The sequence below is a fragment of the Anas platyrhynchos genome, chromosome 6, assembly GCF_047663525.1.
Source record: "Anas platyrhynchos isolate ZD024472 breed Pekin duck chromosome 6, IASCAAS_PekinDuck_T2T, whole genome shotgun sequence".
Taxonomy (NCBI): Eukaryota; Metazoa; Chordata; class Aves; order Anseriformes; family Anatidae; genus Anas; species Anas platyrhynchos.
Genome location: NC_092592.1, coordinates 20,398,384 through 20,421,455, shown reverse-complemented (window position 1 = coordinate 20,421,455; position 23,072 = coordinate 20,398,384). Strand labels below are relative to the sequence as shown.

Sequence of the window (23,072 nt, the reverse complement as noted above, 5' to 3'; positions counted from 1 at the left end):
GACTGTGGGAGTAACATGGAAGACAGCTCAAAGATTTTTGAAACAGCCAGGTACTAGAAGCCATTGCTTTGGACTGCTGAGGGGAGGGTTGCATCCTTCTTTCTGCTGCAGAAGATGTGATAGACTGGGAAGAGCTTTGATTGAGAACCTGTCTAAATGTATATGAATACTAAAGACAGATAGTCTGAATCCTGCTTTATCTGAAGTCTGCAAAGATTGGCAAAAGGAGCATTGGTGTCACAGCTATGATTTAGAGACTAAATTTATCCACCAGAATAAAAGAATCCTTTTAAATTGGAGATGTTAGTAAAAGCTTATGCAACAGTTTTAGCTGAATAGATCAATAGAGAAAAACAGATTTCAGAGAAGAATCCTGCCAGACTTAAGAACAAGTAGAGTATCAGGATGTAAAGAGATGCTTCAAGGAAAGATGGCACTCTGTCTGGCACCTGTGTCGTGGACTGCAGCAAATGAGAACAGAGGTAGCATGGAAGGTGTAATGGTTGGAGGGAGAAAATTTAACGAGCTCTGAGTATCTGCTGGTAGCAGAACATCTATGAGAAGACACTAGATAATGAGAGAGTTGCCCTAGTTTTGCAGAATGACTCTTAACATTTGTAATAATGCAGGGAGGGAAAAAAGGACTTTTGCAAGTGTGGTTGGGAGGTTTATCGAAGTCGGTGAGTCTGGCCAGCATATCGATCTGATTGAGAATGGCTTCGATTGATCGTAAACCTTTCCCAGATCAGTGTGTGCTAAACAGAACAAAAGGTTAATCTGCCTAGGATAAGCATATAACAGGGAAAGGGGAGAAGGTGGGAAGGAGAGAGAAGTTTTACTGGTATACAAAGTCATATTGTAAGTTAACAGCTGGCTAGCACTGATCTGTGCTGAAATGCCACAGAAAATGGTCTGTAGTTGGTGTGCAAATCCTCTCTCTAGGTATTTGTCTTCTCTAGGTATAGATCAGAGAATATGGGTTCATAAGGGTCTAGAATAAATTGTGAGGATCAGCAGTACTTCAGGGTCCATGATGTTTGGGGACCACTGCTTAGTTTATAGTGAGGGATGTAACTTTCCTAGGTGTGCTAATCTTAATTAACAATTTTTTTTTCTTTTTACAAATCCTATTTTTTTCAAGTAAATCCCCTTTTGGCTGAAGAAGATGAAGTTCTAGAAAAATTACCTCAATTTGCTTTAGGGATTGTGTTGTTAGAATACTCCAAAAATAAATGAATAAATAGGGATGCCTTGCATCACGTTTTTGATTGAGTGAGACTTAATCAAGTTAGACTTTTCAGCCTCTTAGCTGGAAGCATTGACTACAAATTCAGATTTCTTGAGGCAAACTGAAAAGCTGCTTTTGGCCTGAGGTTAAAGTCAAACTAAAAGCTATGAAGCAACTTTTTTTTAAAAAAGAGGACCCTTCTGATTCTCAAGATTTCTACTTGCAAAGTAAAAACTTTTTTTTTTTTTTTTTTCCCCACAAAACTTAGCAGAGGGGTTATTTCTGTTCAGAAAATATTTGGCAGCAGAATGATCAGAGCTTTAAGCCTACTAAACCAACTTTCTTCAAGTATCTATTGTTTTGTTTGTTTTGTTTCACATCAAAATTTATACACAGGTTGCATTTGAAGAGAAGGGGTGCAGTATTTTTAATGAAACAGACATCTGCAGCTGTAGTTTGAATCTGTAGCTTGGAAAATGTTCTTCTGCAAAATGCAAAGCTCAGGAGTTCAAAACCAAGGGGCTTGGTTGTATGTTCGAGCAGGATCTGACTGAGATTTTTGGTTAAGGACAACTTTGTTCAATAGTCAAGCTGAGGACTTTTAGGTGAAATACAGCCACATGATCCAGGAGTTGAAGGACAGGTGGTTTCCTGTTTAGTAAGAGAGTATCTGAATCCCCACTGCCAAAAAAATCTAGAATGATGGAAGAAGAGTTATAAGCGTGCACTGGTATGAGCCAGAACGACTGTTGTCTATTATAAGAGACATGGCTTTCCAACTCATTAGACTTTTGGCTGCTACATTTTGGGCTGTCTTAACTTTTCTGTCTAAAACTTTGCTGTTTTAAATTGCTTTTAATTCCCTGAAGCTTACACCTGCTGGGTTAAAGTTAGTGCCAAGCCAGGTGGAACCGGATGAAATTTGCTGAAGGAATTTCTGAAAGGCAAGATGAATTCTACTGCAGTAAATGCTGGTTTTGATATGGCTGCATAGTAGAGGCTTTGATGAATATAGTCACTATAAAAGCCTGTCCTGCTATCTTGTACAGTGCTAAAGGAAACAGGCCCGTATGGCTCTGTTATCTGTATCATGGTTATACATTGAGAATGGTCCTGCATTGTTATCCCATCCAATTCCCTGTGAATTTTCAAAAAGATGTACTGGTGAACAGTAAGTGCTTGCTTCTCAACTACTTCATTTACAAATGAGTTTTGAAGTATTCACCTCTTCTGCTTTGGTTTTCACCTCCATTCCTTTCTAGCAGCTTGGGTATGCATTAGCCTCTTAATCACGTGCAAAAAACACCTTGGCTCAGTTTCTTGGATCCCAGAAGCACCAAGCACTAATCTTATTGGACCTCTTGTCTTCTTTGATACTAAGCAGAGTACATTTGTAATGCTTATTGGTGTCCTCTGCAAGAGACTGCTCCACACCTAGGTATGTGTTGCTTCTTAGTATCCTGATTCCCCAGCATGTGCAGGCAATCACCTTCCTCTCCACTGAAAGGCCAGCCTCTCCCAGCATGTCTGGAGAGCCTCCTCTGCAACGTGTAGATAGTTAGCTAGGTCATGACTCTTAAGCAGAATAGTGTTTGGTAGTAGATGTGTTAGTACCTGCTCTGTAATTACACATTCTTTCCAGTTACTGTGTAATTACACTTAGGAGAACTAGGTCTGGACTGTCAGAAATCTTCACTGGGGTTCAGGGTAGCAGTCTTCTTTATCCTGTGTCCTTATGATAATATAGTGTGTGTTCCTAGTTTCTTTATAATTTCATGGGGACAGCTTTGTTTAGATAGATTTTTGAGCAGAGAAAAAGAACATCTGTATACCTTGGTGAGTTGTGTACCTGGAATCCCCTGTTTACTAAGACAGCTTGTCAGATATTGGCATTCTTAAAACAATCCTAAGCTGGTGGCCACTCCAGACCAAGTATTGAGATATTTATTTGTTGGGCCATTATGTTTTTCCTGCCTAAGAGTCCCAGGAGCATCCTGGAAACTGGAAATAGATCCTAACAGATTATGCCACAGATAGCAATGTGCTGCATCTTTTCAAGAGATGGAAAGGAAACAAGTGTGTTTGTTCTGAAAATAATTGTCCAGATTTCTTCTCCAGTGAATGCAGGCCTTTTACCACCAGCCAACCTCTGCCCACCTGAAGATTAGAGATGGCATTACCATGCTGGGAGAGTCTGGGGAGAGAGAAGCTATTTCTGCAGGGTACTTTGAAACTAAATCTTGCTGTGCAATGCTCCTTTGTAGTTGCATAATGGTAAGGGAAGTTCTCAGGGCTCCAACCTGAGGAGGGAGCAGGGTGTAGGTTTTGAACTCTCATTTATTTGCTTCTTTCTATAGGGCAGATGTATGTATTTTCCTGCCTGTTTTCCTCAGTGGTGCTTCTTTCTAGTAGTTTTAAATACCTTTGGCTTTCCTGACAGGAAAAACCCATACTGACCTGTGCCTTGAAATATGTGCAATTTGTTCCTAGTAGTGACTTACCTTCCAGAGCAACCCTAGGAGCTGCTTGGTTGAACAAAATAAAACCCTTTTGTGTCCCTGCCCTTTGTTCATCTAGTCTGACATGTCAAACTGTGGGTCAAAGTACTTCAGGGAAATTAAGAAATTCTGGCCTACGTGACTCCCTCTCTCCTTTTTAAAGATATTAAACTTTTTGAATGGGACGGGTCTCTTTTCACCTCCAGCTTCCGATCCGCCCATCTAATAGTGATCATGGCTGAAAAATTAGTGACTGTGTGATAGCATGAGGCCGAGGAACATCCCCTGACATTTCCATGAGAAAGGGAGCCAGATGTTCGGTCTTGTCAGATCTTTTAAAGGACTGCTGCTTAACAAGGGATTTTTGGAAGCTTCCTTGCTATTGCTGAGGAAACCAAGCTGCAGCTCAAGGGGAGCTTTATAACATCAGTGGTTTATGATGTTAGGAAAACAACCTGAAAGTAGGCAAGCTAAGGTCCCCGCTCCTTGGAATGGGTGTTTGCATGTGCCTAGTGAGTATTCTCAAGGATGGGGATAGGAACTTTGATACGTGTGATTCTACAACCTAGGCAGTCAGCTGCTCTGGGCATATACACCATCATTCCTTGCTCCAGTGAAGTTCTCCAGGCGCAGAGAACAGGAACTACAATTAGCTGTTGCTTTCCCACACATTGGAAGCTGCAGTTCCCTAAAGGAACGCATGCAAACTATTCACTTCCCAGAAGTCACTCTGGGATCTACATTTTGTCAGCTGCAGCAGGACAGCAGAGTGGGCTGTGGTGTTCGTATTTTATCCTGTGCTGTGTGACACCAGGGTAGATGCTGGACAGACAAAGTCTGGTGTCACTGGTGTTTGTCATGCTTTTTTTTTTTTTTTTTTTTTTTTTTTACAATGTTTTAACCCAAAAGACATTTAACAGTGGTAAACTAGGGTGAACTTCACAGAGAAGTGGGTAATAAGAGAAAACAGATTTGCTGGCAGTAATCTTGGGGTTGCAAGGTGGAATAGGCTATTATTTTTTGTTCTATCAGTGGATGAGATATTCGTCAGTAGGACTGAAACCTTGAAAGTGCTGTTGTGTGTAAAGATGAAGGAAGTGTGCCTTTCTAAAAGTTGTTTCTCCTGTGTCCTTTTACTTACAATCTTCTATTCTAGGAACCCTGACAAATTTCACATCATGCCTCTTTGGTGAGGTCTCACGTGGTAGCTGGCCTTGTGCCAGTACCATGAATGAACATCCTTAGACTACAAGCCACCAACCTCCACCTAGCAGCCATCTGCAAACATTGCATTAGACCCCAGTATCCTTTAGAGTCACTCCTTTTGCTGTTTTGTTATTTTTCCGCTCTCTTGTAGCTTGTGGAGAGACCTTGCAGGATACAACAGGGAATTTCTCAGCCCCTGGCTTTCCAAACGGCTACCCCTCCTATTCCCACTGTGTCTGGAGAATCTCGGTGACCCCAGGGGAGAAGGTAGGTGCCACACAAGGACAAAGTATACTCTGCACTTCTGCATGTGTGTTTTTGCCTGTGATGACACTGTTAGTAGCTGCCAAAAATTGTGCTGCACATCTCTGCATGCGTGGAGTGCAGGGAGGAAGCCTGGAAAGGCTCCTGGGTGCTGTTGTTGTCCTCCCAGAGATGGGATCAGGAATATGCGGTCCTTAGAAGAGGTAATTCTGGAACAGAGCCCCCTTGCAGGTCTGGGCTGTGAGTTGATCTCTGATCCCTTCTCTCAAATCACAGTTAGACCCTGCCTGGACAGTTTCCTCAGCTACTCAGTGTGCCACCTGGTATATCTGATTGAGTTGAGAGCTGAGGAAATTACCTTTCAAACATAATGCTGGTCAGATAAGTTAAGTAAAATGGACCAGCAAGATGGGGCCCTGCAGGGAGCTGAGGAGTCATGAGTGACAGCAGGGGTCTGCCCCTGTCATACCGGCATAACATCCCTGTCAGGGGACCCCTGCTCTCAGCCTTGAAATGCTGAGGCCAGCTCCACATTGGTTAGCTGCTCTGTCCACTTTCCAGTTCCTTTTGTGTTATTGATCTTCCTGTGAAAATGAAACCTTTCCTTAATCCACTAATGCCAGCCCCTCAGCCTTTCATGTCGTACCAGGCTGCAATAATTCATGTTCCGGCTTGGGAGCTTCTTGGCAGAGCAGCTTTGCTGAGGACCACCCTTAAGACACGCTTAGGACTGAGACTCAAATGAACAAATGAAAGCAGAGCTTACTTGTTTTGAGTCTTCCCCATTGGCTTCAGGGAGAACTTTGCAAGGAGGAAAAGGTACCAAGAGCAGGCCAGGTTTTGAAACAATTTCTGTGGCAGACAATATACATAAATTAACATCAGGGTCAAATTGTGCAAAGACAAAAGTGCCACAAATACATCTCATCCTGTGACTTCCTTAGGCCCAGAGCAAGGCCAGTAATCCTTGTTACAGAGGAAGGAGACAAGCAGGATAACGTTTTCTTGCTGAACTCTGTTCTGTAAAGCCAGTGAACATAATTGTATCGCAGTGATTATGTGAATATAAGTGTCAGAACGTGGAAGCTTGTCAGCAAAATCAGCTGTTTATTAGTGGAAACATTTATATGAGGGAATAAACCCCAAACATATGTATTTTGGGGAAATGTGTGTCTCCATAATATTTGCATTAATCAAAACCAAGGATTCTGTTTTCAATTTAAAAAAAATGTCTTTTTTAGTAGCATTTTAGTAACTGTGGAGCAGTGACTGTGTGAATTACAGAATGGATAGCAAAATGCTGTCTTCTGTAATGTACTGTATAGTATAATTAAAATTCCTTGAGAAGCCTTCTTTTTTCAAGGAAAGCTCATTTAAAACTCCAACCAGTTGTCCAACTATTTTTTCCTGCTTACTCACATACACGCTGTAGCAAAGATGAAGCACGCAGTCTATAGGATCTTCATTTTAAAATAGTTCCTATTCCAAAGAAAAATCTGTTCTTTCAGATTATGTTGAATTTCACGTCAATGGATTTATTTAAAAGTCGCCTTTGTTGGTATGATTATGTGGAGGTGCGTGATGGCTACTGGAGGAAGGCTCCATTACTGGGTGAGTAGCTGTTTCATATTAATTGCATTTTGTGTGTTCTACTTCAAGCTTATTGCGGGGGAAAAAAACAACAGAGCAAACAAACAAACAAAACACCATAAACCAGCTGGTTTACCTGGAAGGAGGCTGTGTACAGGCAGTGTGCACTGGCCATGCATTAAAGTCAGAGTTCCCTCTTACTTTTCCCAGCTTTGCCACTGGCTCTGATCCTGACCTCCTCACTTCAGTGTCCTTACATGCAAACAGTTACTTCCACCCAAAAGTAAAGAAGCAATCAGCTTGTGTAGCATCACCAGCTGCGTTAGAGGTGCTGTGCCCAGTGCTGCAGCACATATCTGTGCTAGCGTGAGGTCAGTGGGGTGATGGAAGTTTAGGAGCCGCGCTCACCTTAGCCCCATGGGAAATTCCAGCTGTAACACAGAATGAAGTTCTTAGGCTGGAGCTGTACTGCTCTCTAGAGGTTTCTATGGGCCTGTGTTTCAGCACGGAGTTGGCTGCTGTTTTTATTGCTTCCTGTTTGTTTTGGGGTTGGTAGCAGCTATTGTTTTCTGCTGCACATATATCAGGTAACATTGCTCCAGTGGCTTTAACTTAGGTCCCCGTTATTTATTTTTTTTCTGTGGAGTAATTTGAAGGTATTTCAGAAGCCAAGCCACCTCCCTGTCACCTTCATGCAGGTGTACTTGTGAGTGTTTCCATCTGGAATGAGACACTGCTTGAGTGGCCACAGCTCCCGCAAGGGGCTGAGCCCATGAAATTAGCTCGGAAGAGGCAGACAGACGGCAATTCAGCAGGGGGCGGGGAGGGGGATTAGTGTGAATTGTGAAAGCTTGGACTTCTTGCAAAGAAAAAAAAAAAAGTATATGTGCGCTGCATATTTTCCCAGGGAAGTGTGTGAAAACCCAACCTTTAAATGGTATATAACTTTTTATGAATGGGCCCTTTATCATGCGCTGAGGAGCTTGATCATTCTAGTTCCTCATCTGCGTTTCCTCTCCTTGACACCCGTGTTAAACTGCAAGTATAAATCCAGGAGGCAGTTGCTCGGTGACCCTAGAGGAAGGAGCTTTTTGCAGCACTGATGCTGTTTGTTAGTATCTGGGAGTGGAGATGGGAGATGCTATTGTTATGCTGCAGGCCTGTGTCATGCTTCCCCAGCAGTGCTGGGCAACTTTGGGGCACAGAGGCTCAGAATAGAGTAGCTGAGTATAGCTCAGGTGTAGACTAATATTTGAGTGAGGGACTCCACAAGGGGAAAAAGTTGAAACTGCTATTGGAGAGAAGCGAAATTCGCAACTCCCTTTCTGTGCATTCTCATTTGCCCTGACCGGCCTGTCACGGGGGCAGAACTCTTGCATCCCTGAAGGTCATCAGCTTCCTGAGGCTGCCAAATGGTGAAGATGAGGCAGGCAGAGACAAAAGTGGCAACAGCTGATTAAGGGCAGACAACTACACAGGGGGCCTCTTGGCTTCTAGTGCACAAGATTCATGCCAACCGTTCCTCCCTGCATACACAGGAAAGTCACAATCTTCTCTGCCAGTCAGTCAGTAGAACTCAAAAAATCCATCTCTTTATCCACTGTAGGGAACCACTAATACAGTCTGCTAGTGGAAACTAAGGTGTTGTCTTGCCAGTAAGGCATTAACCAGGTTTTCACCCAATTGAGGGTTTTCAAAGGAGAGAAAAATTGTCTGGTTTCACAAGGCCAGGATCAGGATCCTTATCACTACTGTCCTGACTGAATTTTAAGGATCCTTATCACTACTGTCCCGACTGAATTTTAACCTAAGTAACTGCTCTCTGCCCCTGTCAAACTCCTACTGGGAATTCAGTCGGACAAGGTGCCAAGGCCTTCAGCACATAGACCTGCTGGTGTCAGCTGAAGTGAAGAACTGTGTTTGCAGTATGTGCTCTTTGTGCATACTTAGTGTTTGCTCTGTTTGCCTGGGGAGCTTCTGGGTGAGACAGGCGGAGGAACACTAGAACTGAGGGTTGTTGAGGTGTTTTGGGCTGTTTTGGCAGAGGCCTTTTGCAGCTGTTCTGTTTTAGGATTGTCCATTGCTGAGGGTTTCAGGTATATACCAGTGCTGATGCATACTAGAGAGCTCATGGCAGAGTGCATGATGGACCAAAAAGGCTCTTGGTCACAAAGATACTGAATGGGAAAGAGATTGAATGGCTATGAAGGTTTAACCTGAAAGAAGTAGGTTTACTGGAGGAGTAAGACCAGAGGATGAGATAAGGGATTTTTAGCACCAGTAACAGGATGAACTGTGTTAGATGGTTCTTTAGGGATTCCGCATAATCCTCTTAGCCACATCCCACCCTCGGTTTGACTTGGACAATTTGGTCTTGGGTACAAATAGCTGAAGAAGTGTCCAAGTTTTAACAGGTGGAAAGGGTATTCCCTAATGTCCTCTCCAGAACGACAGGGAATGGTTCTCCACCTTTGTCAGCTCATTTGTCCAATCACGTAATTACAACAAGGACCCCTTTGAACTTAACAGGGCAACAAAAGCTGAATCTATGACTACTGGATTCTCCTCCCAGCTGAAGGAAATCTCTATTTAATAATTGAAGAGAATTAAAATTAATGGGGAAAAAAGAGAAACTCATTCAAAAGTATTCATGGTGGGAGTGAAAGGGTGTTTTACACAAGCACTGCTCCTTTAACCACAGATTCTCTTTGCTTCCTAGAACCACCGGTGCCTGCTACCAGTAGGTGTGCTGCCAGTCAGCCAGGAGATCTTGATCGTCTCTTTCCTGCCTTCTAGGTAGATTTTGTGGTGACAAGATCCCTGATCCAGTAATCTCCACGGACAGCAGGCTGTGGATCGAGTTCCGGAGCAGCAGTAACATCCTGGGCAAAGGCTTCTTTGTGGTCTATGAAGGTACAGCCTCTAGCTAGAAGTATGTTGCATTGCATGGAGCAGTCAGAACAGGATGCAGGGATTTTTGGAGTCACTAGGAGTTCAGCTTCACCGTGTAGTTAGACACAGAACCCACTCTTGCTTTTATGGGAATTGTCAGAATTTGTGGACTGTTTCAGCAGACCAAGATATGGATCTTCCAACCAGATCGTCACATTTTTTCTGGAGAATAGGATAGCAGCACAGGGTGATGGCTTCTGCTCATAAGCCAGGGTGCTGTTTGCCCTAAGCAGCCTCTGCAAGCAGCCTTGTTATATGTAGCAAGGGTTGCTTCTAGTAATTTAACAAAGTTCTGTTTTAGGCCATATGCTTTACATTACTTAATGCAGCTTATTTTGTTGGTGTTTTTTTGCTTAACTCAAATGCAAAGCCTGTGCTTTGGTTTCTCCCTTGTGTTTTACTTACAGAAGATTAGAAATTAGCATGACACATTTTCTGCAGATCAGGTACTTTCAAAGTTTGCATGACACTGGAATGCTGAGACTGCTTCAAAGGAGGAGCAAAGTCACTAGTAACATCCCCTTTCCATATATACTTATTTTTGACAATAACAGTTCTAAGATATATTAAAAGCTTTCATTGTTCTCTGAGCAACAGGCATTTTCTTAGAAGTACCAGTGTCCTCAGCAGTAGTGAGTTTGAGTGGAATGGTACCAATGATACATCATCTTTCTGCAGCTGCAGGAACAAGCATGACATTGGACACTCAGCACTGGGCTTCCAATATACTCATGAATAATGATATTAACAGAGGAAAGGAAAGAAAATGCAGGACTGTTGGAGAGGTGCAAATAAAGCATATCAGGACTTCACAACAGAGTGCGGTTGGCACATACTTTACGCAGAAGAAATGTCTGTTTTCTGCAGGAATTGTTGGCCAGAGGCAGAGGTAGCTTGCTTGATTTTTATGTTTCTCCTGAGAAGCAGCTATTGCCTGGACCATGCGGTTTGTAACACCCCTTTTATGGTAGTTCACATGAATGAGAAGTGATCATATTAGTGGGTCTCTAATAGACTGTTTTATTTAGGTTTATTGCTTTTGTGGGCCAGTCAGCTTAGTTCTTTGCACTGGAGGATAACCCACTGTGTCTGCTCTAACTTTGAAAGAAAAAAGAAACACAAGGAATGTTCTTGGGAAGCAACTTCTCTGTTCTTCATGATGTGTGTTCATATGGCATCATGGTTTATATTGATAAGTGATATTGAAGTGTTCTTTTATATATATACGTATGTATATATGTATGTATGTATTTGCTACAACCAAAAGTCAGTTTGCAAAACTTCATTTTCTTTGGATAACTGTCCGTATATCCTATTAATGAATAAGTGACCCCTATAGGTTCATTAAAGATGAGCAATAATTGTTTCCCTTAATTTCTGAGGAGAGCAAATGGAAATGGTATGTGTATCTAGTGGGTCAGACTTTGCGTCCCTCTGACTGTTCATATTTTCCTGCTTCTTCAGGGTTTCAGCTTTCTATGTAATCCTTTCCTGTAAGCAACTTCCCTTTGGAAAGGTGGGAAATCTATTGCCAATTCTGAGAGCAAGTACAGATTATGACTTGTGGAAGCCAGTTTGTAGAAGTGATGGCCCACTTTTCTTTTCTTAACTCAGCCTCATCTTGTTAGAGGAGCAGGTAATGAGATTGTCTGCATCTCTCTGGATATTTTATTTGCTGAAGTGGGAGAGTTTCCAAAAATCCTCCACAATCTCAATTTCCCTCTGATTCAACTGCAGATAGATAATAGCTTGTTTCTTGCCTTCATTGTCAAGTAGTTTGGATGCTTTATGACTTCTGTGTCTAGGCAATAAGGGTAATTTTGATTTCCAAGAGAGACTGCTCTGAAGTCTTTAATTTTCTGTTATTTTTTGTTGTAAAGTTTTCTGCATTGTTGTTAGTTACTCTTTTTCTTTTGAACTCTTCTCCGTCACATATTGAAAAGTAAAGGTGGGTCTTACCACTGCTTCTCTGTCCTCTTCTTTTCTGGGAGTGCATCTAAACTTCCATGCATTCAAACTTTGCTGGGAGTTCTGTGGGTGAGGACTGATTTTTGGATTAGATTCCTCCAGTTCTTGTCTCTAAGGTTTTAAATAGATGGGAGAAAAGAGGTAGAAGCACATAGCCAGGTAATGGTAGAATTATTGTACAGTAAAAGACAGGAAGTCAGTTTAGTGAAAATGTCCTCATTTTTTTCAGTCATATTGTTCCTTTTCTTTTGTTATATTCAAAATGGAGAAGATGCTGGTGGTTTTGTCCTATAGGACTGCTGGCAGCCTCAAATTTATCATTGTTATTGCCTTCTCAGGCTCTGTCAACAGATGTTCTTTTAATTTAGCAGTTAAACTCTTCCAGTACAGTTAACCACTTAACTGAATATTAGTGTGAACTACTGCCATGGGTAGAGAAAAAACTGTTTGCAGGCTGACAGTTTTATAGCCATTAAAAAAAGAAAAAAGACTGTCACTTTTTTTGGCTCTTGTAGTTCTCTTTCTGTTAGGTGGGAATACAGTTCACTAAAGGGTGCCTCGGAGGTTCTAGCACCACTTGTAGTTCTGAATATGTGACCTTGAACTACAATCTGAATTGTGTTCTGCAGCTGAATTTCAGGTGCAGCTACTTGGTTGTGCCTTAGCTCTGATTCTCTAAGAAAGAAGTTAGCACTGCACTAGTGAAGTGCTTCTTTTAAATAGGTTGCAGTTAAATATCAGCAACTCACAAAACAAAACCAAGACAATGTTACCCGCTGTAAGCAATTTTTAGGACGTAAGAAGGCTCATATCCGCACAGCTAACTCCCTCCAGATGCAGGACCTTGCACTTGCCTTTGTTAAATTCCAAGAGGTTCCTGTCTGCCCATCTCTCCAGCCTGTTGAGATCCTTCCGAATAGCAGCACAGCACTCTGCAGTATCAGCTACTTCTTCCTGTTTTGTATATTCAGCAAACCTGCTGAGGAGGCACTCTATTCATTCATCCAAGTCACTGGTTTAATTTATCACTCAGTTAAACAATACCAGACCCAGTATTGACCCCTGGTGGACACCACTAGCTATAGGTCTCTAACTAGACTGCCGCTCATGACATTCTACTGAGACCTGCCATCCAGCCAGTTCTCAGTCCAACTCACCATCCACTCATCCAGCCTGCACTGACTGAGCTTGCCTATGAGGATGTCATGGGAGATGGTGTCAAAAGCCTTGCTGAAGTCCAGGCAGACAACATCCACTGTTCTGTCATCTGTCCAGCCAGTTGTCCCATCACAGAAGGCAATTAGGTTGGTTAAGCGTGATTTCCCTCTGGTGAATCTATTATGCTGACTAGTCCTGATCACCTTCTTGTCTTCCACATGCTTAAAGATTCCTCCAGGATAAGTTTTTCCATCACCTTTCCAGGGACTGAGGAGAGGCTGACTGGCCTGAAGTTCTCTGGGTTCTCTTTCTTGCCCTTCTTGAAGACTGGGGTGATGCTTTCTTTCGGTTTTCAGGCATCTCTCCTGCTTGCCACTATGCTGAATTGCTATTGTCTTTGAGGTCTCTTCTATTTTTGTATGAAAACAGATTTTGTATTAAGTTATCTGTTCTTGGTCTTGATCTTTATTCATTTTTTCATCTAGCACAAACTTAATTTTTCATGCACGGAGTCATCCTGATGGTCTCCTGGTGAACAGCTCAACTCACGCTTGTTAATACTGCCATCTTGTGGTTGGATTAGATTTGCAGCTGTTCGTTTTTTTTTTGTTGTTGTTTGTTTTTTTCCTTCCATCTTTTCGTGGTCCTTATTACTAATTGTAGGTGTTGAGCAGTTATGGAGGTGACCTAGAGTGTGAAACACACAAATCCATAAAATTCTTTGTCTCAGTGAGTTCGCCTTCTAAAGAGGTTGGTACAGCACAACCGGAGATGCTATTAAAGACGTAATGTTAGATTTTTAAAACCTGCCATGACATTTGTGTTGCCTTTGTGCAAGAAGTGTTACTGATTCAGATTTGAATGAGGAAGAATGCTAACTATGGAGCAGGCTTTACCCCTGCAATGTCATGTTTTTGATGCTTGTTTTTTACGAAGCTATTTGTGGTGGAGAAATTCACAAAGATGCTGGCCAGATCCAATCTCCTAATTACCCAGATGACTACAGACCTTCCAAAGAGTGCATATGGAAGATCACAGTTTCTGAGGGCTTTCACATAGGAATCACGTTCCAAGCCTTTGAGGTGAGAAATGGCATTGTAAGCTCTTGAATAGATATTGTTTCAGCTCTTTAGGTCCTTTAAAATTAAAAGGGAAGTAATATAAATAATAATACTAACTTAAAGATTTTTTTAAAAAAAGTTCAGACCATTATTTATCCTCACCAGAAGTTTGCTCAGAAATTTTGAAGCCAAGTTTAAAATATGATGAGTTTTCAAAAACCGTTAGTCCAGATAGGAAGAATAAGAAGGGGCACAAAATTGCTGATTATGTTAACTAGGGGATTCACGAGTGCTTAATACTTCACTCTGGTCAAATGAAATTGAATGTTCACAATCCAAGCAAAAAACCTCCCATTGGCGTTACTGGGACTTGGCAGATTCCAGGGTGTTTGTAACTATCCAAAGAAACATCACACTTCCACATGGCAGACAGTCCGTGAAAAGCTCAAAAAGATTTTCTACTATTATAGGATGTCTTACGCTCTTAAGTGCTTGATGATCTATTTCTGATTACTAATGTGTTAGTCACAGTCAGGAGTGGACAGGACCTGGGTTTGTACATAAATCCCATCTAACTAATTGTTTGCTGTGGCTTGTGCACCCTTACTGTGATTGTCCAAGAAAGAGCTGACACCACTACTCCCTGACTGTAACCCCAAGGCTATTCCTTGAGCACATTTGTTTGTAGTTGCTCTTCTCTATTACTTAGAGCTTCTCATGAAAAAGTAGCTTGTCATAGAAAAAGTAAAGGACTGAGTTTCACTGGAGGGTAGCCATGAAATAGTTGTAGACCTGAGATGTATCCGTGTTTGAATGTGATTTCAGCTGCAGGAGTGACAGCAGCCATGAGATATGCAGCTCGTTGTGACCAGTTTGGAATGCTGCTTTCAAAGCTGATCTCTGGCCAGTGTCTAACTGGGTAGCGATCCTGACTCAGCTGTCATGCTAATGAGCTATAGGCCCACCCTTTTCTATTTGCAGATTGAATGGCATGACACATGTTCCTATGACTACCTGGAGATCCGAGATGGCCTCACTGAATACAGCCCATTGATCGGTCAATTCTGTGGCTATGAGAAGCCAGGAGATATCAAGTCCAGCTCAAATAAAGTATGGATGAAGTTTACATCTGATGCAACCATCAATAAAGCAGGCTTTGCAGCAAATTTCTTTAAAGGTATGTGATCTCTGGTACCTCTCAAGGTTGAACTTGGGGACCACTCATCCCCTAACCTACTGCCAAACTGAAGTTAGCATTTTATCTGCTTTCAGTTAAAAGCTTTTCGACTTATCTGTACAACTGCCAAAATCAAGTCTATACACAAGTTGCTTTGAGTGTATAGAAAGGTTTGATGATGAGGCATGAACATCACCTTACTCATGATCACCCTCAAAAAAGGGCAGCCTTTCTTTGATGGGTCATCACGAGCACAGACACTAGCACCTTGTTTGGAGTAACACAGGTATTAGCCTGTGATCTTATTTTCACTTGTTACATAGTCTTTCAGAAAATTATCACACACTACTCCACTAGACTGTGACCCCCATTTATTTGTGCCAGGGGATCCTGATATTTTCAAAGAAGGCATTAGTACTGTATAAAGAGTGTTAAAAATAACCCTCTGCTTTAGTTCTATTCCAAAAGTATCTGTTGGAAAGAAGGTAAATTGAAATATAAGTAGAATCACAATGAAAATTTTAGAACGCTTTTAGAAACAAACATGTTCCTAATCTGAGATCCTTTTCAGGAAGATGCGAATGAAGACAAAGATTTTTCTTAAAAGCTGAATCCAAGACATGGTTCTTTACCAGCACCCTGGCTTGATAGAGGCAGAAACCAAATATATAACTATTTGGAAAAATACCCTGATGCAATATACCCTGATGAAAATAAACTGATGCAGTTGCTGTGAGGTAGTACCTAATAGCTGCAATGCCAATATTTGGATTGCATAAGTCCTTTATTTATTTCTAATTCAACTTGTGGCTTTGTATTAAGGGTGTTTACAAGATCACTGACAAATACTGTGATGTTTCATTCCAGTCCCTGGACAATTCTCAGAGTGCCTGGGTTAAATTTCTCAGGTTCCATAGAGATACGGATAGTATTTCTTCCTCAAGACACGTTGGGTTCTTTCAGGAGCTGGTAGTGCAGGGTGATTGTGGCAGGAGTATAAAACTGCTTAGAGTGAATTGTTAGTACAGGTGCAGACATAGGTATTGTCTGTGCAATTTTTGCTGGCAGACTAGAATTTGCAAAGTCTGCTCAAACTTGCATGTATGAACAAGAACAATGCAGTTTGTGGATGTTAAGGGTGTTGCTGAGTCCCTGCTAGTCAGTCCAGCTGAGGAGCGTAAGTGTCTTTGCTTTGGCCAAGCACCACAGTAGCCACAGTTACACATTTTCTAGCCAACTTGCACTGTGAGCAGAGCTGATGATGGTTTGCAAAAGCTGGGTAGACATACCCATAGTCTGTGTGGAATCCCAAGCTGGGATCTGAAGTCTGCAGACTACCTCCATATCCAGAGGGATGTTGTGTGAGTACCAGCCACTCCCTGAACAAAATAAATGAACAAATTGGATGTCTCTGCAGGCACTCAGACTACCATCCATACCTGATTGAGCCAATGGGTCAGCTTTGCCCTAATATACTATGAAAGAAATAGAGCATAAATCACATGTCTTACAACACTGAAAGAAAATAACTCAGCTTAAAACAAAAGAAAAATTGATTTTAAATTTATGCCTTGTGACAAGTTGCAGTGGTAACTTCTAACTTCTCAGAGAAAATAAACCTGCAAGCACCTCAGAGAGGGTAAGTCATTGATCATGTCCGAGAGAGAATGTCAAGAAGATATGAAGAACAATTAATTCTTGTCCAACCTTTCGTGTATATCTCAAGGGAAAGCTCTAAGGTTGTGCTTCGTTACTTATCTTCGTTTTGGTAACAGGTTGTTTATATCACTGAAGCATACATATACATATTCTGTACATGGTTAAAGTATTAGTTGTGATGTGTTTGACTTATGCTCATGTTGTGCCTTTCTACCTGATGGCAAATATTAGTGGAAAGACAATACTTAGTGAAATATAGCTGCCCGTGGCCAGGACGTGAGAATTCATGTCCCTCCCATTGTGAAGACTATTTACAGTTTTTTGTTTGTTTGTTTTATGATTGTAGGAGAGAACACCTCTCTTTCCTCTCAAGCACATAATTTAACAGCCAGATTAGAAGCTATTATACTGTGTCCAAGTGCGGAGCAACAAAGGAATGCTCTACTTTGTTCATAGTGAATCCACAAACAGAAACCAGAAAACGAAACCTCTATGTACTATCCTTCTGTCCAAAAGTGTTGCCTGAGGAATGTGAGGGAAGTGTGACTTTTTCTGGTTTTCTCCTGACAGAGATGGATGAATGTTCTCTGCCGGATAATGGTGGGTGTGAGCAGCACTGTGAGAACACACTGGGCAGCTACAAGTGCACCTGCGAGCCTGGCTATGAGTTGACAGCTGATAAAAGGAGCTGTGAAGGTGGGTGATGTAGAGATTGAGGCATCTCTCCGTAGGGTGGGTACTACAGATAACAAAGGAATTGAACAAGCTTGGAGATGATTCTCCTTTTCCCTCCAACATCTCTGGTTCTGTTTATCCCACCTCCCCATCAACTCCCTCCAAAGTTATTTTTGTTAACATTAAGTTTAGTGAGAAAAACTGAAAATAGAGTGATTGTTTACTGCTAAATCCCTCTAAAAACTGTTGTCCTTGGTCAGAGCAGATCTCCCATGATACACCACATGGGGTAGGGGGAACATTGGAAGCTGACAGCTAAAGCTCCTGGTCTGGCTTTCTTAGGCTGGATGCCTAATGCTATCCTGCCTTCTCAGTGCAGAGCATGTCTTTGTTACGGAGCAGACAGCAGCAGGTGCAGATCCGTGGAAAGGACAGTGGGGCTCCCCTTTCTGTCACTGCTACCTGCTCTCATGCAGAACACGGGTGATTTGTGTGGGTAGATAGCCTAGACAGTGTTGCCCACTCTGATGGAGGGAAATGTAAATGCGACCACATTGTCCCCCAGATGAGGTGGTTGTTCTACCTCTGCTAAAACTCGTGAGGTGCTAAGAGTAATAAGCAAGTGAGTTGGAAAGTTTGGGTGAAACTCCAAATGCTTTGTGCAATTTTTGTTTTGTTAGGTTCTACGACAGTCTTGATTTCATATTACTCTTTGCTCTATCAAGTCCATAAAACACTTGCTGCACTTCTTTGCATTGAAGCTGCCCCCTTGTGTTAATTCTCTAAATGCAATATTATGCCAGCTCTGTGTCTGAATAAAACTAAGCAAACCTTGTGTTCATTTATTGCCTCTCCAGCTGCCTGTGGGGGCTTCATCACCAAGCTCAACGGGACCATTACTAGCCCTGGATGGCCCAAGGAATATCCTACTAATAAAAACTGCATCTGGCAGGTGGTAGCTCCAGCTCAATACCGGATCTCTCTGCAGTTTGAAGTGTTTGATCTGGAAGGCAATGATGTACGTAACCAACCCCTGCATCTCAGAAGTGTGACTATTGGCTAACTTGGGACTGGGTAAATCCTTCGGGTACAAGCCAGAGGAGCCTGACTTGCTGGTGGAGCTTCTGGTTGTTTCCTGACCCTTGGTATAATAGGCCAGTAATGCTGATTGTTCTGCTTGAAGTCTGAATCTTCTTTCTCCAGGGAGTGGAGAATTAAAGTTGTTCTGTTATAAATGGACTTCTTTCCTCGGCCAGTTCTGCAAAATAGTAGGTGTTCTCCATCCTTAATAGGTGTCCCATCCCTCCCTTCCCTAGGGCTGCCTTTGTAAGAAAATAGAAATGAGTAGAGAGGTCGTTCTTCAAGGGTAAAGCAAATAACCATGAAAAGAGACCATTCTCTGCCCTGCCAAGGACAGGATGGATTCTGAACAAAGCATTCAGGTTTCACTTCCTCCACTGGAAATGGCTCTTCCTTAATTTGGGAAGCTGCTGAAGTTCATTCAATACCACTAGGCTCTTGAATAAGGTAGGATTCATTATTTTACCTAAATTAAATGGAAACCCTACTATTCCAATAAACACAGTCCTGCTGGAAGACTAGGGCAACAAGGGAATGGGGTAAGAACACTGACAAAAGAGAATTAAGGGAAATCAGGAGTGTGTATGCGTATACGGATATTTTCTTTCCCTGTCAGTCAAGCCCCTGTCCCATCTCTCTGAAATGCTCTATTCTGAGTGCAATGCCTCTTCTTGGCAGGTGTGTAAATACGACTATGTTGAGGTTCGTAGTGGGTTGGCTTCTGACTCCAAGCTGCATGGCAAATTCTGTGGCTCAGAGAAGCCCGAAGTAATCACATCATACGGCAACAACATGAGACTGGAATTCAAATCAGACAACACGGTATCCAAGAAAGGATTCAAAGTCCACTTCTTCTCTGGTATGTGTCTATGTGATTCCTATCCTGGTCCCTATTTGAAAAGAAAGAGGTGTTGCTCTAGGTTTCTTTTAGATAGGGAGTCTTTAATAATTCAAAACCTGCGTTATGTAATGCACTTTTGTGATGCATCTTATGGACTGAGAAACAGTTGAAGAAAACTCTGTATGGGCTAATAAGGTGGTGACTGGACTAATCCAGCAATAGGGGTTGGAGGCTTGTGTTTGTATTCTCCAGTCTGGATATGGGGTTCAAGGCTGGTGACGGCGGTAGTCTGCTTCTCACTGGCAACTCAGTATTTATTGGTTTGATCTTGCCCAGACAAGGACGAATGCTCCAAAGACAATGGTGGTTGCCAGCATGAATGTATCAACACTTTTGGAAGCTACGTATGCCAGTGCAGAAATGGCTTTATGCTGCATGAAAATGGCCACGATTGTAAAGAAGGTAGGTCCCTGCTCTCTGCAGTCAGGAAAGATGAACTACCACAAACACAAAGAGTGCTTCAGGCCTATGTTGGAAGCTAGTTTGTGCTGCCAAGTGCCGTACCAGTCTGGGGCCCTGAAAAAGCCCTTGCTAGCTGAAAAACTACTTTGGGGAAGGAAAAACAGGGCTTGTTTTCAGCTCCACCCATTTCCCAGTCAACACGGTGGCAGGGTTGGAGACCGTGTGACCGGGAGCAGGGCAGAGGAGACAGAGGAGCAGGAGAACACATTTGGGAGTGAGGGTGCAGATGAGGTTAATGGGGCCCAGGGGAATAAACTGGTTTCTTTCACCAGCTGACCAGTTAACTCAGCCAGCTAGTGCGGCTGCACCAGGGGATGCCAAACATATAGGCCTTCCGGGGGACAAACCCAGCAGAATTGGGCAGTAATCCTGAAAGACTTTCTCCAGTGACTGAAGCCTCCCCTAGTTCTGCCATGCTTAGGGTCTCAGTGGGCGGGAAGAAGCATGTAGGCCATTTCAGTGATGCAGTTCCTGTATGAGACCTACCTTGATGCCTCTGTCTCATGATCTCCCTCTGTTTTTCTCAAGCTGGTTGTGAGCATAAGCTGAGCAGTGCAGAGGGAATGATGAGCAGTCCAAACTGGCCTGACAAGTACCCAAGCCGGAAAGAGTGCACCTGGAATATCTCTGCAACATCTGGCCACCGAGTGAAAGTAGTGAGTGACCAGAGAATGGGAGTGCCAGGGGAGAAACATGCTCAGAATTGTAAGTGTCTCTGTCATTTGCCTTATTCTTGCTGTAGATCTTCAATGAGTTTGAGATTGAACAGCACCAAGAATGTGCCTATGACCACTTGGAAATGTATGATGGGCCCAACAGCAAGTCACCTATCCTCGGTCGCTTCTGTGGCAGCAAGAAACCAGACCCTGTGGTAGCTTCTACCAACAAGATGTTCCTTAGGTTTTACTCTGATGCTTCTGTGCAAAGAAAAGGTTTCCAGGCAAAACACAGCACAGGTAAGCTGATTCCCTGCCAATATCCCAGTGTGATGAGATGTCATCAGATCTCGCTGTGTTGTTTACCAGTGAAGATCAGACCCACTTTTTTGCAAAAGGAGCTTAGCATGGGTTTTATTTGGTTGTAAATTGTGCTAATCAGCTCTCAGACCATTGCTGGCACCATACCATAGATGCTAGCTGAGAGGTGTACTGACATCAGGTGTTCCTACTCATCTTCCCTTGTTTAAATTGAAGATGGTTGGTTGAGCAGCAGCCGCATCTGTTCCTCATCCATCCTCAGAAAATGAGGTGATACAGCTTAGCTTAGCAAGGGATGCTGCTCAGGTATATTGGCCCACACACGGAATGAGCGTATACCAGATTGATTATGGTGGAAGTAGAGATGTGCTGTGAACGGACACAGCAAACTTGGTCTTCTATTTGTGGCAGCCCAGAGGTGGGTGTGTTGTGCAGAGGTTCACTTTTCTGAAACCTTTGCCAATAAATGAAGGAAGCAGACTGAGCAGCAGTACATGTGAGAGGCATCTTCCTCACTGGCAGCGGGGAAACCAAAAGGATCAGGCTGCTCTATATTATGTGGGTCATTGGCTTTGTGGATGACTGAAGACTTCACTGTTTTGTCTTAATCGGGTGCAGTGGTTAGTTACCTTCCCTGTTGTACGTGTGCTGGAGGTTTTCTTTTCCCACAGATGGCCCAAAAGCGAGATGGCAAGTCTTTGTCATGAGGTAGGGCCTTTGTGGAGACTGTTTTGTGCCCTTTCTTCCTTCAGTGTGTGGCGGGCTCTTAAAGGCTGAAGTACAAACTAAGGAGCTGTATTCCCATGCTCAGTTTGGGGACAACAACTATCCAGGTCAAGCCAACTGTGACTGGGTGATTGTAGCTGAAGATGGTTATGGGGTGGAGCTGATATTCCAGACATTTGAGGTCGAGGAAGAAGCTGACTGTGGGTACGACTACATGGAGATCTACGATGGTTACGACAGCACTGCACCCCGCCTGGGACGCTTCTGTGGTTCAGGGGTAAGCCATAGTGATGGGGAATTCACAGTGCTGGCTGGAGGTGGGAAAGAAGGGAACTCGTGTCCTTTTTGGGAGAGGGTCAGCAGTCACAAATTGGTGATGAGAATGCCTTGTGTGTCTGTGTTTTCCTTCTTCCCCTCTTGGTAAAGATTACGGTCATTTTATCTGCTATACAGAGTTGGTCTGAGAACCTTTCCAGCTGGCTTTCCCTTGCTAAGCTAGGGCTGTGTGCAATCAGCATGGGACTGCTGCATTGCTGTGCCCTAGCCTGGCCCCAAAAGCATTGTGTGAAAGTAAGAAACTACTTCCAGAGACTGGTTTAATCCTCAGTTACTTCCTGCCTGCAGCCAAGGTACATTGCAGTCATGCTCTGGAGAGAGTGAAGGGTGGAGCCGTTTGTCGACTCCGGGATGGTGTCCTGTCCCCTAAATTGTTATCTGTGTCCCCCTTTAACAGAAGTGACTCCGGAATTGGAGTCACTCACTCCAACAGTGTGTGGTATTTAAAACCAGAGGTTCCATGCTTGGTTTCTCTAGGACTTCAGTGATGAAACAGAGAATGTGCTTATTGAATTTAAAGAGAGACAATCAGGCAGCCCGTGTGTCACACCAGCCTGTGCAAACTGGGGAAATGGTCTGGAAAACAAACAAAGGCATAGCAGATTGGTGCGGAGAAGTTCAGGACAGGGGGGCAGTAATCACCTACCTGCATGCTGTCAAACAGAGCGGTGGGGAAGCATCAGTCCTGCAGAGAAGCACAGGGAGGTTATAGCAGGACACAACAGCGAGGGAAATCACCAGTTTGCTTGTAAGAGATATGGCTATATATTAGCCATATATATATAATATATATATATTTATATATATATAATATATATAATATATTATATTATATATTATATTATATATTATATATATTATTATATATATTATATTATATATTATATATATATAATATATATATATAAATATATATATTTATATATATATTATATATAATACATAATATATATATATTAGCAGCAAGTTATTTTGCTGCTAATCGATCTTGGAGGGGCCTCAGCTGCCTACAGGGTCCACTTGGCATTGTGTCATTTCCTGAAAAGATTAGGACAAATTAGAGCATACTCAGAAGACTGGAACAAGAATGTCCAGGGAGTCCTGTGAATGTGACCTACCAAAACCAACCGGAAGAACTGGGATTGTAGAATGGA

The 23,072-nt window shown here is 42.7% G+C and overlaps 1 protein-coding gene across 6 annotated transcripts in view; it reads left to right on the top strand.

Annotated features, from left to right (window-relative positions):
* The window catches only part of TLL2 (tolloid like 2), a 92,230-nt gene that overhangs the window by 59,284 nt on the left and 9,874 nt on the right, over nucleotides 1–23,072 (top strand). For 5 of the 6 annotated variants that reach the window (XM_072040178.1, XM_072040177.1, XM_072040176.1 and 2 more), the window contains 12 exons: nucleotides 5,084–5,199; nucleotides 6,705–6,807; nucleotides 9,583–9,699; nucleotides 13,801–13,946; nucleotides 14,907–15,102; nucleotides 17,332–17,457; nucleotides 18,294–18,454; nucleotides 19,195–19,375; nucleotides 19,694–19,819; nucleotides 20,408–20,535; nucleotides 20,622–20,835; nucleotides 21,609–21,859. In XM_072040178.1, coding sequence (XP_071896279.1) covers nucleotides 5,084–5,199; nucleotides 6,705–6,807; nucleotides 9,583–9,699; nucleotides 13,801–13,946; nucleotides 14,907–15,102; nucleotides 17,332–17,457; nucleotides 18,294–18,454; nucleotides 19,195–19,375; nucleotides 19,694–19,819; nucleotides 20,408–20,535; nucleotides 20,622–20,835; nucleotides 21,609–21,859 — 1,865 coding nt within the window. The remainder of the gene's footprint in view (nucleotides 1–5,083; nucleotides 5,200–6,704; nucleotides 6,808–9,582; nucleotides 9,700–13,800; nucleotides 13,947–14,906; nucleotides 15,103–17,331; nucleotides 17,458–18,293; nucleotides 18,455–19,194; nucleotides 19,376–19,693; nucleotides 19,820–20,407; nucleotides 20,536–20,621; nucleotides 20,836–21,608; nucleotides 21,860–23,072) is intronic. The other variant, XM_072040179.1, reaches the window with a different exon arrangement.